Source organism: Rhincodon typus, chromosome 25 (genome assembly GCF_021869965.1).
Source record: "Rhincodon typus isolate 14 chromosome 25, sRhiTyp1.1, whole genome shotgun sequence".
Taxonomy (NCBI): domain Eukaryota; kingdom Metazoa; phylum Chordata; class Chondrichthyes; order Orectolobiformes; family Rhincodontidae; genus Rhincodon; species Rhincodon typus.
Genome location: NC_063356.1, coordinates 44,226,574 through 44,240,318, shown reverse-complemented (window position 1 = coordinate 44,240,318; position 13,745 = coordinate 44,226,574). Strand labels below are relative to the sequence as shown.

Here is a 13,745-nt window from a genome sequence, read left to right as displayed (position 1 = left end):
GCGCGAGGCCAGACAGGGACGCGCGAGGCCAGACAGGGACGCGCAAAACACAGAGGGAGGGGAGGCACAGGGAGACAAGAGATTAAGTTATAGGCCCCACATGACAATTACATCATTCTGCAATACTAAAGTGATAGACATGTTGAAATATATGCATTTGACCATATTACTCAAATTTGTTTGGAAACACATTGCAATTTAACTCTGAACTTATTCACATAAACTATTTCACATATTGTTTAATGACTCTGAACACTGCTCCCCTCCCCCACCCCAATTTATAAGATTGAAGTTTGACAGGTGTAGACTGCAGAAAGCTATCAATGGATAGATCAAATGAGCAGAAAAGTGGCAAATACAACTCTATATAGAGAAGTGAAAAATAAATTTGGGTACAGCAAAGGTCACTATATTATAGGAAGGCTGTCATCACACAGTGCACTGTGGAGATTTGATAAAAATCAGAAATTAGCATTGAATAAATACGGGATCGGTTGCAAGGTTTTCATTGGAACAGAGAATACTGACGGGAGATTAATTGAGGTGTGTAAGATCAAGCACACAGTGGACAGAAAATCTCAACATTCCTTAACAGAGCATTCAACAACCAGGGACCAGTACCTAGAATCCTGACAGTGCAGAAGCAGGCCACCTGGCCCCTCCAGTCCATGCCGACTCTCTTGAAGAGCATCCCATCCAAACCCACACCATCCCCATAACACTGCATTTCCCACAGCACGAGAGGTAAGTTATAGATTCAATTATAGTTCAGTTTTATTTTCATCCGAGGGTGTTGAAAGCTCACAGACTAAGCGGAACTAGAGACAGAAATTCTCATCATATCCAAAAATGGAAATCCACTTGAAGAGCCATATAGCTATGGACCAAGAGTTGGGAAGGTGAGATAGTCTGGATAGCTCTTTCCCATCCAGTGCAGACACAACGGGCTAACTGGCTTCTTTCAGTACTCTAAATTTTCTACACTTCTACACTATCCAGAAATTCCCAGGGCAGTTACAGTATGAGTCAGATAAACAGTAATGCTCCCTCTACATTCTAACAAACTGGGAATTGTTTACGGTCTGGCCCATGGAGTCAGGTTCAGACTTGCCTACACCTGTGACTACCAATACTTGGTCTCCTATGCCTGGGTCTGACTTGAACCCAACTGGAAGGTGTTTGTCCCTGATTCACTTCATCTACTTTTGGGTTTTCTCCAACTTCATTGTGATTATGCATTTAAACTTTGTTTTATATTGTTATTATCCATTGGATTAATGCTCACAAATATAGCTGTTGGGATCTAATTCCCTAAGCTGGGTAGACAACATGCTCCCAGCTCCTTGCGTTTGCCACAGTAGTTGCACCTGTCCTAAGTCCGGTAATAAACAGGTTAACTGAGTGGGCAATAACTTGATGGATGGAATATGATGTGGGGAAATGTGAACTTGTTCCCTTTAGTAGGAAAAGTAGAAAAGCAGCATATTATTTCAATTGAGGGAAACTGCAAGACTCTGAGATAGAGGAATCAGGGTGCCCTAGTAAATGAATCACAAAAAGTTAGTCTGCAGATACAGCAAGTGATTAGGATGACAAATGGAATATTGTTGTTTATTGCAAGGGGAATAGGAATATAAAATTTGGGAAAGCTTTGCTATAATTGTGCAAAGCTTTGTGTAGTTTGGTTTCCTCAATTAAGGGAGACAACTGTATTAAAAGCAGTTCAAATAAAGTTTACCCAATTGACTGTTAGGATGAGTGAAGAATTAACTTATAAAGTTGGGCTTGTATCCATTTGAATTTTGTAGAATGAAAGCTGATCTTATTGAGACATTCATGATCCTGAGGGGACTTGTAAAAGCCAGGTGTGAAAAGGATGTTCCTCCTACTGGGAGAGGCTAGAACTAGGAGACAGAGTTTCAAAATAAGGGCACTCTTATTTTCAGTGGAGATGAGGAGAACGTTTTCATCTCAGGAGGTTGTTAGTCCGTGGACTCCTCTTCCCCAGAGAGCAGTGGAAACAAGTTCAATGTATATTTTTAAATGCTATCAAGTTAGGTATATTCTTGATTGACAAGGAAGTCAAAGGATATGGGATAAAGCAAGAAAGTGGGGTCCAGAGTCAGAACAACCATGATCTTATCAAAGGACGAAGCAGGTTTGAAGGGCCAAATGGCCCCTACTCCTGCTTCTAACTCATGATTGCACGTACGTAGGTTGGGTGATTTGTAAGACTGCAGGGTCGCATCCTACCCGATAGGTTGAGATCAACAAGGACGACATTGGTGAGGAATCCATGCATGTCAAATTGTATCCGTCCATTCTTCACACTCTCAGTGATTATGTTCTTCACAGAGCCGAGGGCCAACATACAAGCCTCATGAATCTTCCACCTGCCACAAAGAGGTCAGTGTCAATTCCCCAAGGGTGAGTCTAAACAACAGCACAAAACATTAACAACAAAATCACAATTTGCTAGAAAAACTCAGCAGGTCTGGCAGCATCTGGGGAGCGAAAACTGTCAATGTTTTGAGTCCAGTGACCCATCTTCAGAACCCTTCAAGTTCTGAAGAAGCTTCACTGGACCTGTTACTGAACAGTGCTGGCAGAGGCTGGGAAATTCATAATAAGCACTATGAAGGCAAGAGAGAAAACCCTGGGTCCTATCGTAAATGAGTGCCTCCTTATTCTGAGATATGCTCCCTGGTTCTTGACTCTCCCACGACAAGAAACAACCTCTTCGCATCTACTCTCTCATGAATCCTGTTTCAATCAGGTCGCTTTTCATTCAACTAAACCAATCAGTGTAAGCTCAACCTACTCAACTTTTTCTCAAGAAAATACTTCTATATCTGAGACCAATCTGGATTGCCTTCAATGCCAGTTTATCTTTTCTCAGACTCGGGGGTCAGAAGTGTTTACAATATTCCAGATGTGGTCGACTTGTGCCTTGAATAGTTTTAGCTACAACACCCTTTTTTTTTTAATACACCATCCCCTTTGAAATAAAAGCCAACAGTCCAATTGCGTTCCCTTATACCCACTGATCTTGAATTTTTGTGATTCATGCAGAGGGCAATGAAGATATTATGGGTAGAAATAAACTATAAACATTAACAACTAAAGAGGTAAAAGTGACATTAAAATTAAATAAAAATAGAAAAATATAGAACCCTCTTCGGTGACTGGGAAAGATATAAAGAACCAAAGGTTGCAAAACTAAGCACGAGCTACATAAACAGACTTGCACGGATGTCAAAATTAACAGGATTTTATTTTAAACAGTTAAGAAAATAAAGAAGATCAGAATCAATGTGAACTGACTGAAGACCTAAACAGCGAAACTGTTAACGAAAATAAAGAAACAGTGAAGATGTTGAACGGCACGTTTTACAGTAGAGGAAGATGGTATCACGCCACACAACACATGAAAATAAAATTTAATCAGGCACAGGGGACTTACTAAAATTAACAAAGGCAAAATAAGAAATAAATAAAAGACATGAATGAGTCCACAGCAAGCTTTAAAAAAGATGAGAATATTACAGATTTCCTAACGATATTCAGGAAGTATGCCATCAGATCGGAAAATTGGATAAGTCATTCCTCTATTTAAGGTTGAAGGGAGAAAACCATCAGGTAACCCAACATCTGTTTTCAAAAAATTACTAATGTACAATTAGTTAGGATAACCGAAGATATTGAAAATTTTCTGATTAGAGGGAGTCAGCATGAATTTGTCATGCTTGACAAATGTGACTGAATTTTCATTTGTGAAGAGTTGGCTGAAATACTGGGCAGGACAAAGTACAGTTGGAGTTTATAGAGTTGAAAGTAAATGATGACCTGGTTAGCAAGCTCTGAACTACAGTAAACAGAATTTAGGGACAACAAGCAGAATGCCAGTAAAAGGTAAGCCTTGTGTCCTCAACTATTCAGCGTATTTATTCACTTAGATGATAGGATAAGATGCCACATATCCTAGTTTGATGTCACACAACTGACACTATATGACACACCACTATAGATGAAAGCAAAATTGCACAGATAAATGCAACAGCAATAGGATTCAGTGTAGCAAGTGTGAAATCATCCTCACTTTTGATCTAAATGGGATAGATCACAGCATTTTCTAAATTGTGAAAAGCTGGAAACAGTACAAGACCAAAGAGACCTAAAGTCCATGATCATAGTTCATTAAAATACAATGAACAGGTATAGAAAATCATAAGGTTAACAGGAGGCTGATCTTTATATCTAGTGGACTGGAATACTAGGAAGTAGAAAGTCATGAAAAAGCTACACAAAGCCTTGATCACACCTCGATACACAGCGAGCAGATCCGGTCACCCCACTGGAGGTACTAGCCTTTCAACAAACATAATGCAGACTGAACAGAACAATACCTAGATTCCATTCCCTAGAATTGAAAAGGTTAACTTAAGGGGTTATTTGATCAACGTTTTCAAGACATCAAGGGTAACAGGCATGACAGACAGCAAGAATCAATTCCTGTTAGTTGGGGAGTCTAAGATTTGGGGATACAGTCTAAAAATTGTAATCAGACCTTTCAGGAGTGAAGGTAGGAACACACACACAAACGATTAAACTAGCTTAGAACTCTCTTCTATAAACAGCACTAATGGCTGACCAGAGTCAATGGGCTAAAATGGTATCATCAGGTTACCAATAGACAAAGGCAATCATCTGATCCCACCTAACGGAGAATGCACCATGATATGCACAGTTAATTTTCGTACCAATGCACATTCCCATCACTCTTGGCCTGTTCTGCTTCCTGCAGGTGTTTGGTCGCAGCTGCTGCTAAGGCAATGGCACTCTCACTCTGGAAGTCACTTGCAACAGCCTGCAGTAAGGAATCAGAAACTGTTAGCTCCCTGGAAGAAAGAAAAAGAGGCTATTGCTCAACATCCCCAGGCCAGATCTGCACTCCTACAGCAGGGGTGTGTCAGGACTCCACCAATCCATACCAGTCCTTCACCACGCCAGAACTACCCCTTGCATCTCCCAGCACTACGGAGGGCTGGGTCAGACTCTGCCCCAACCTCTCTGGACAGGCCAGGATTTTGCCACCTCAAACACCCACACAAACACACACTGCTCACCTTGCCAACTAAGAATAGAAGAGCTGAGTCCTCACCCACCAACCTTGTTCAGGTCAATCCAAACACAGGGATGTGAAATGATAATTTGTTGAACAGAGCAGCTTTCACAGAACAGCACAATTACACTGATGACTTTATTCCAGCAGTTCTAGAGTCAAATGAGAATTAGTGGTCACAGCAAACAACTGCCCCTCACCAGCAGGAGATCCTGGGCAGAGATCCGCACAGAATACGAGAAGGTGTCATCATCCTCGTCCTCCACAAACTGATGAGGATTTCCTGTCCAAATCTTAATCTGCAGAGAGAAAAAACATGCACGACTGACTCAATCTCAGAGCCAATAAAACAGCCATACACCCAGTCCCTCACCAAATCTTAGTTCAAAATAAACAGTTCAGCAAAACACAAGACAACACATTTCTGAGCTGTTCAATGAAGATCTAGCCTGTAAGAGGGGATAGGAAGGGAAGGATGAGAAAATAAAGCACAGCAAGCCTTTTCAACTATTTCTGCCTTCATTGTACAGGTTTTAATATCATTACAGGAGATACATTATGGGATGGCCAGGTTTGTTTTCAAGTGGTGCACCTGACTGTCAATAAATAACACTGACTAAAACGTACGTTCTCCAGACAGGAGCCAGACATCAAATTTTCCCGAAGATAAAAATATCATGATAATCTCCCAAGGCTAAACAGCACCGTGTCTGATATAAACACACGCAGATCATTGAACATTTGTTATTATTCACAATTTAGTGCCCGGTGTGTACATTTAGTTGTGAATCTAGTTGTAGAGTGCAGTACAAGAAAAGAAGCCATACCTGCTCCTCGGTGATTTGCATGTACAGGATGATGTAGTAGATCAGCTCAGGTAGGGCCTTCTTTACGGTGCTCTTAAACTTCCTGTTCTCCAGCAGTGTGTGTACAAATTCAAAAATATTGAACACCAAGTTCTCAAACCCCAATACCTCACCTTAAAGGGCGAAACAAACAGATCACTCAACTTCCTGTTCCATCAGTGTCAATTATTCAGAAAGCAGTAAGACAAAATCAAGTACACAATACACCAATTACAGCACGGTCAACGCTGCAGATTGTCAGATAGTTCCGACTGCAACAGGAAAGGTCAGTGATGGCTAACTCATCCACGACACTAAACACCACAGGCAATTCCAGATGGCATAATAACATACCAAACCCAACATCAGCTTCAACCCCTTCAAATAAGGATAGGTAATGGCCTAGTGATATTATTGCTAGGCTATTTATCCAGAGATCTAGGTAATGTTCTAGGGACCTGAGATCGAATCCCACCATGACAGATAGTGGAATTTGAAATCAATAATAATCTGGAAACAAGAGTTTAAATGATGACCATCAAATCATTGCTGATTGTCAGGAAAAACCCATCTGGTTCACTAATGTCCTTTAGGGAAGGAAACTACCATCCTTACCTGGTTGAGCCTACATGTAACTCCAGACCTAAAGCAATGTGGTACACTCTTAACTGCCCTCTGGACAATTAGGGATGGACCAGTTAGTGATGCTCACATCTCATGAATGAATTAAAAAATACTTCTTGATCCGTTTCCCATTGATTCCCCCTCTACTTTCACTGAAGTGGTCCTTTTCTGGTTCCCCCAGTTCACTGATGAGCCCAGGCAAAAAATACACAAAGACTATAAAAGCCACAGAGCATTCAGCCTAATCTGTTGGTATCAGCATTTACTAACCATTAAACAAAGAGTTCTAATCATACTTACCCATGCTTTTCCACTTCCATTTAACTTTGTTCTTTGTCTAGTGAATTCCATAGTCACACTGATCTGTAAATGAAGGGGTTTAACTTACCTACTGGTTTATATCTCTGACTTTTAGTTTGGTTAGATCCCTCGCTCTTACTTGCATTCCAACCTATCATTTTTCCATTTGAAGTTGGAGCAAACATTTCCCAGTGCTTAGCACAGATAAAACATACTTTTATGATGCTCACACTTACCATCTGAATCCACTGGGTCATCCACCTCTTCCATGTAGTTCACTTCTGTCCTCACATAAGTGTTAATGTTAAAGAAAACAGCAAAGTCACTCTACCTCAAATCTTTACATTGCATCAATAACCTTTACCGTCTATGGACTCAAGGTCACAAAGGCCATTTTTTAACTTCTTCATGCTACAGCTTTTCCTTCTTCATTACATTACAGCATCTTGAAATAAATCAACCATTCCAGCTGCAAATCAACTGAACAAGGCAGAGATAGCAAGAACTGCAGATACTGGAATCAGAGATAACACAGTGTGGCGTTGGAGGAACACAGCAGGCCAGGCAGCATCAGAGGAGCAGGAAAGTGTGTGTTTTGGGTCAGGACCCTTCTTCAGAAATTTCCCACAAGTGGCACAAGAAAGATCTTCTGAAGGAGAAAAAGGCTACTTTACTATAGGAATGTTCAGGATTCCAGCATCAGCATGAATGATTGACAGTAGCAGAGACTTTTCTCCAGCTAATGAGCAATGTTCTAGTCTTTCAAAAAGCAAGTGGGGCAAGAGAACAAAAATCTTCATTTCATTCTTAATGAGAGATAACCTATGCATGGAGGCTATCCTTTCACATAGCTCTCAAATCACAGCACTTTACACAAGTTTCCTATCGGTGCTACTTTTGGGAGTTTATGATCTTTGTCATTTCTTTCTCACGGACACGGAGATGCCTGTGCTTGCACCTCAAAATGCCAAGGTGACACAATTACCATCTTAGAAATTCCCATCTTAAATGCAGTGAAAAAACATGCATCTCCTTGCCTGCAGCAAGACATTCAGAATGACTTACATGTGTTCCAATCTATTACATTCATCCCTGGATTAGAAAGCAAAGCAGACTAAAAGGGAACAAAATATTCACTTCCTGGTCTTCCTTTTCAAGATGCTGACGTCATATAAATTCTGGAGCACTCTCCTTTGAACAATTTTTCCTTGATTTTTTTCAACTGCTGCTACATTGAAGTCTTTGTATGGGTCACAGCCCAAGACAAGCTGCTGCCATTTCACTACACTAATGTGTTACTCCTCTCAGGAAGCCAGCAGAGGAAATATATCCTCCATGCTCTCTCAGAGAGCCAAGAATGTCGATGGAGATTAGTCCCTCAAGCACAAGATAACTTTTGGGTGGGGTAGGGATGAAGTGGAGTAAATGTTTCTGACAAAAAAAGGCACTGTAAAAGAACCTAGGGGAAACAGGCAGAGGATTATACCCTTATACTGGATATGGTTACTGAGCATATACAAAAGAAGCTATGTAATGGTGACATCTGTAGCTGTGTAGGGCTCCAAGCAAGATATTCTCGTACAATCCTCTGAATATAGTCATATCCAATAGTCTGTTGCTGCTCACTCAACAGTCAGATCACATCTTACTACATCTGATCATTAACAGACTCCCAAAAATGTGATGTACGCAAACTAACCACTGCTTTGCCTACAAAAACAGTGACTACCCTTCAAAAATACTGGTTCTGAAATGCTTTGAGATGTCTGATGCTTACAAAAATGCAAGCATTTCTTATTCCCACATTGCTGACACATAACTCAGGAGTCAGGTAGTTGAGCAATGCGAAGGATATACTGTTGCACTCTCAGTTAGTGTACTCCACACAATTGGCAAAATCTGCTGCATAGACGAAACCATGTGCTTTGGAAAATTCTTCACCAGTGCTGTAACTGCCTGCAAGAGAAAGAATTAAAGATGGGAGTTAGGATCAATAGTGTGTTAACACAGAGATTCAAAACAGGGTCATCACTATCTGCAATACAGCCACAATCAGAAGCAAAGTAAAGTTGTCTCTGTCTGTAACAGTAGAATTAGAAGTACAAACCAGGACTACTTTTGTAACACAAAGAAAAACAAAAGCAAGGCTTAGAGGCTACCACATTTTTATATACACACAAACTGCAGGTGCAGATGTCGCTGTTGTAATAGGAGAATTGAGATCCGGGATCGAGACAGCCACCGTCTATAACAGAATTGGGAGGAGAAGTCAGTCTCTCAGGGAGGCTGAGAGTAGGTGACTGTCACTCAGAACAACTATCATCTGTGGATTTGCAGGTGCCAGTGCTCGCTTCAGCACTTGAATTGTGCACTGCTCCTCAAAAAGAGCATAAATGACTCAATACTTCCACTTCCATGACTAAAACTGAAGATTAGTTGGTTTTAAGGGCCCAAACTGCCAGCTCAAATTTCATGTGCTGCCTCATTGCCCACAGTACTCACCTTCAGAACTTCCATCTTCAGCCCACTATCTGAGCTTGGGCCATCAGGCATCTGCAAGGCTTGTACAAACGCCTCTGTGAACTGTTGCACCACAGGAAAGATCAATGCCTTAGCCGCACCCTGAAGGATGTACAGAAATAGCCTTCAGATACAATTCTGAAGGGTGTCTAGATCCGAAATGTTAACTCTGATTTCTGTCCACAGATGTTGCAGGACCTACTGAGATTTTCCAGCAATTTTGGTTTTTGCTTCAGATATAACTCATACGGTCAGCATATCCCTCCAGGCAACATTCACAGTGCACTTCCATTGGCCAGCAGGCAAGGGGGATACATATGGAGCATATATGCTCTCCAATGCACATACAGCCCATGGATACTAGATGCTTATACAACTCATGCTTGTGTTTGCAAATGTACTCAAACATAACACCTGTTTGTAAGTCACACATGCATGTATGTATATGCATTTGCAATTATGGACAGATGCTATTGCACCAGAACATCACAAATGTATATTTCATACATATAACTCTCAAGTTTATATATCTATCACACTCCTATTATTGGTACAGCCAAATATCGGCATAGATATATCATTCACATACATACCTATCACACAATAATATAGTTGGGCAATGAATGCCACCAACCGGATTTGTAATTCAGAGGATGAGGTATTCAGCCTTCCAACAGACACAACAGGGAGTGAGGTTGTTAATAAAGAAATGCAGTCGATGGAGCGTAATTGTGGACACAGGGATGGTTTGAGGTGTGTATACTTCAATGTTAGAAGTATCAGAAATAAGGCGGATGAACTTAGAGCATGGGTCAGTACTTGGAACTACAATGCTGTGGCCATTACAGAAACTTGGGTAACTCAGGGACAGGAATGGCTGTTGGAAGTTCCGGGATTTAGATGTTTTAAAAGAAATAGGGAGGGTGGTAAAAGAGGCGGCTGAGTGGCATTGCGAGTCAGGGCTAATATAGCAGCTCCCGAAAGGCAGTTCGATAATGATATGTCTACAAAGTCAGTTTGGGTTGAGGTCAGGAACAAGAAAGGAGCAGTCACTTTGTTGGGGTTTTTTTTTTTTTTACAGACCCCCTAATAGTTGCAGAGAAGTGGAGGAGCAGATTGGGAGGTAGACACTGGAAAGGTGTAGAAGTCAGAGGGTTGTAGTAATGGGTGACTTCAACTTTCCAAATATTGATTGGAAACTTTTTAGTTCTAATAGTTTAGATGGAGCGGATTTTGAACAGTGCATTCAGGAAGGATTCCTGACATAGTATGTAGATAGACCAACATGAGGAGAGGCCACTTTGCATTTGGTGCTTGGCAATGAACCGGGCCAAGTGTTAGACCTGTGGGTAGGACAGCATTTTGGCGGTAGCAATCATAACTCTTACTTTTACAATAGTCATGGAAAAGGATAGGTACATACAGCAGGGTAAGGTTTATAATTGGGGGAAGGGTAATTACAATTCTGTTAGGCAAGAACTGGGTAACATAAAATGGGAACAGATGCTGTCAGGGAAGAGCACAATTGAAATGTGGAAATTGTTTAAGGAATGCGTACTGTGTGCGCTCGATATGTTTGTCCCTAGCAGGCAGGGAAGATGCGGTCAAGTGACGGAGCCTTGGTTCTCAAGAGAGGTCGAACAACTGGTTAAGAGGAAGAAGGATGCTTATATAATGTTTAGGAAACAAGGAACGGAAAAGGCTCGAGAGGAATAAGAAGCTGAAGAAAGGGCTTCGGAGAGCTATAAGGGGGCATGAGAAAACCTTGGCAGATAGGATCAAGGAAAACTCCAAGGCTTTTTACACGTACGTGAGGAATAAGAGAATAACCAGAGAAAGGGTAGGGCCGATCAAAGATTGTAAAGGGAATTTGTGCACGGAGCCTAAAGAGATAGGAGAGGTCCTTAATGAATACCTTTCTTCAGCATTCACAACTGAGAGGGGCCTAGTTGTAAAGGCGGACAGTGTGAAACAGGCTGGTAGGCTAGAGGAGGTCGATGTCAGTAAGAAAGATGTACTAGGAATTTTGAGGAACTTGAAGATAGATAAGTCCCCCGGGCCAGATAGGATTTATCCAAGGATTCTATGGGAAGCGAGGGAAGAGATCGCAGGGCCTTTGGCGATGATCTTTTCATGCTCCCTGTCCACGGGTATAGTGCCGGAAGATTGGAGAGAGGCAAACATCATTCCCTTGTTCAAAAAAGGGAATAGGGATAACCCCGGAAATTACAGGCTAGTTAGTCTTACTTCAGTGGTGGGCAAATTATTGGAAAGGGCTCTGAGAGACAGGATTTATGATCACTTGGATAGGCACAGTTTGATTCGTGATAGTCAGCATGGATTTGTGAGGGGTAGATCATGCCTCACAAGTCTTATTGAATGCTTTGAAGAGGTGACCAAACACATGGATGAAGGTAGAGCAGTCGATGTGGTATACATGGATTCAAGTAAGGCGTTTGATAAAGTTCCCTATGGTAGGCTCATGCAGAAAGTAAGAAGGCATGGGATAGGGGGAAATGTGGCAGACTGGATTCAGAATTGGCTGACCCTTAGAAAACAAAGGGTGGTGGTGGACGGAAAATATTCAACATGGTGCTCAGTTACGAGTGGTGTACCACAAGGATCTGTTCTGGGTCCTCTTCTATTTGTGATTTTTGTAAATGATTTGGATGTAGGAGTGGAAGGGTGGGTTAATAAGTTTGCGGACGATACGAAGGTGGGTCGCATTGTGGGTCGCATTGTGGGTAGTGCAGAGGGCTGTTCTAGGTTTCAAAGGGGCATTGATAGGATGCAGAGCTGGGCTGAGTAGTGGCAGATGGAGTTTAACCCTGAAAAGCGTGAGGTGATTCATTTTGGAAGGACAAATTTGAAAGCAGGATACAGGTTAACGGAAAGATTCTTAGCAGTATGGAGGGGCAGAGGGATCTTGGGGTTCATGTCCACATTTCCCTGAAAGCTGCCACCCAGGTGGATAGAGTTATTAAGAAGATATATGGTGTGTCAGCTTTCATTAATAGAGGGATTGAGTTCAAGACCCGTGAAGTTATGCTCCAGCTATACAAAAGCCTGGTTCGGCCACATCTGGAGTATTGTGTCCAGTTCTGGTCGCCTCATTACAGGAAAGACGTGGAGGCATTGGAAAAGGTGCAGAGGAGATTTACCAGGATGTTGCCTGAAATGGAGGGAAGGTTGAGAGAGCTAGGGCTTTTCTCTTTAGAACGAAGAAGGATGAGAGGTGACTTGATAGAGGTATACAAAATGATCAGAGGTATAGACCGAGTGGACAGCCAGAGACTTTTTCCTAGGGTGGAGGTAGCTATTACAAGGGGGCATAGTTTTAAAGTGAGTGGAGGTAGATGTAGGGGAGACGTCAAGAGTTAGGTTCTTTACTCAGAGTGATAGGGGTGTGGAATGCATTGCCGGAGAGGGTAGTGGAGTCGGCCTCATTAGGGGCATTTAAGCGGCTATTAGATAGGCATATGGATGATAGTATAAGGTAGGGGTGGAGGTTCGATAGACCTTAGGTTTAGGGTAAAAATTCAGCACAACATTGTGGGCCAAAGGGCCTTTGCTGTGCTGTGTGTATGTATGTTACATAGAACAGTAGAGCACAGGCGTATGTATATCCCGTCCATATAATGCAGATAAATAACAATCTGGCTTGATTTTGTGAATATCAATGAAGCAACAATGCTTGATGCTGTCCTCAACATGGTGCACCAAGATCAAGCCATGTCTGAAGTATGGATTTCAGCTTTCCCCACGTCAGTCTGAACTTGACGACAAGTCAAGTGGAATTGCAAGTGTCCAATAACAAATATCAGGATCAAATAGAATGGTACTTATCCTGTTTGAAGTATTCTCTCAGACAATGACCCACAAAGTAAAACAGACAGAATCTTTTTTTCTTCAATTTTAGAGATTCAGTAAATTATTGGGGTTTACATATGGATTAAGGTATGAGATAAAATAGCAAACTTGGGAAAAAGTCATCGATCAGGAAGGCTGTTTAAAGTTCATAATTATGGCTAAATAAAATTACACCTTTTTAAACAAGGTGTAATTTGTTCAAAGAGCTTCCACAACAACAGTGTTAGAACAGAAAATCTGATCAGTTCAATGGTTGCTAATGGACTGTAGTTTTCAGAGCTGCGTAGGTACTTCAACAGCACAGTCTAGACAGCAGCATAAAATTATTGACAGCAACAGTGCATTTCCACAGCTTAACTGCATATGGGCAGATATCAGTTTCCACAGTAGAAATGATGACCACTGCCCGTTAAATTATTACTACCTTAAAAACGTATCTATCATAAACGCATGCATATATATAA

The 13,745-nt window shown here is 41.5% G+C and overlaps 1 protein-coding gene across 4 annotated transcripts in view; it reads right to left on the bottom strand.

Moving 5' to 3' along the window:
- The window catches only part of ipo9 (importin 9), a 56,428-nt gene that overhangs the window by 22,162 nt on the left and 20,521 nt on the right, over positions 1-13,745 (bottom strand). For all 4 annotated transcript variants that reach the window (XM_048612208.1, XM_048612205.1, XM_048612206.1 and 1 more), the window contains exons 7-13: positions 9,394-9,513; positions 8,747-8,847; positions 7,128-7,186; positions 5,950-6,101; positions 5,323-5,421; positions 4,761-4,867; positions 2,254-2,393 (exon numbers count right to left, since the gene is read on the bottom strand). In XM_048612208.1, the coding sequence (XP_048468165.1) occupies positions 2,254-2,393; positions 4,761-4,867; positions 5,323-5,421; positions 5,950-6,101; positions 7,128-7,186; positions 8,747-8,847; positions 9,394-9,513 (778 nt within the window). The remainder of the gene's footprint in view (positions 1-2,253; positions 2,394-4,760; positions 4,868-5,322; positions 5,422-5,949; positions 6,102-7,127; positions 7,187-8,746; positions 8,848-9,393; positions 9,514-13,745) is intronic.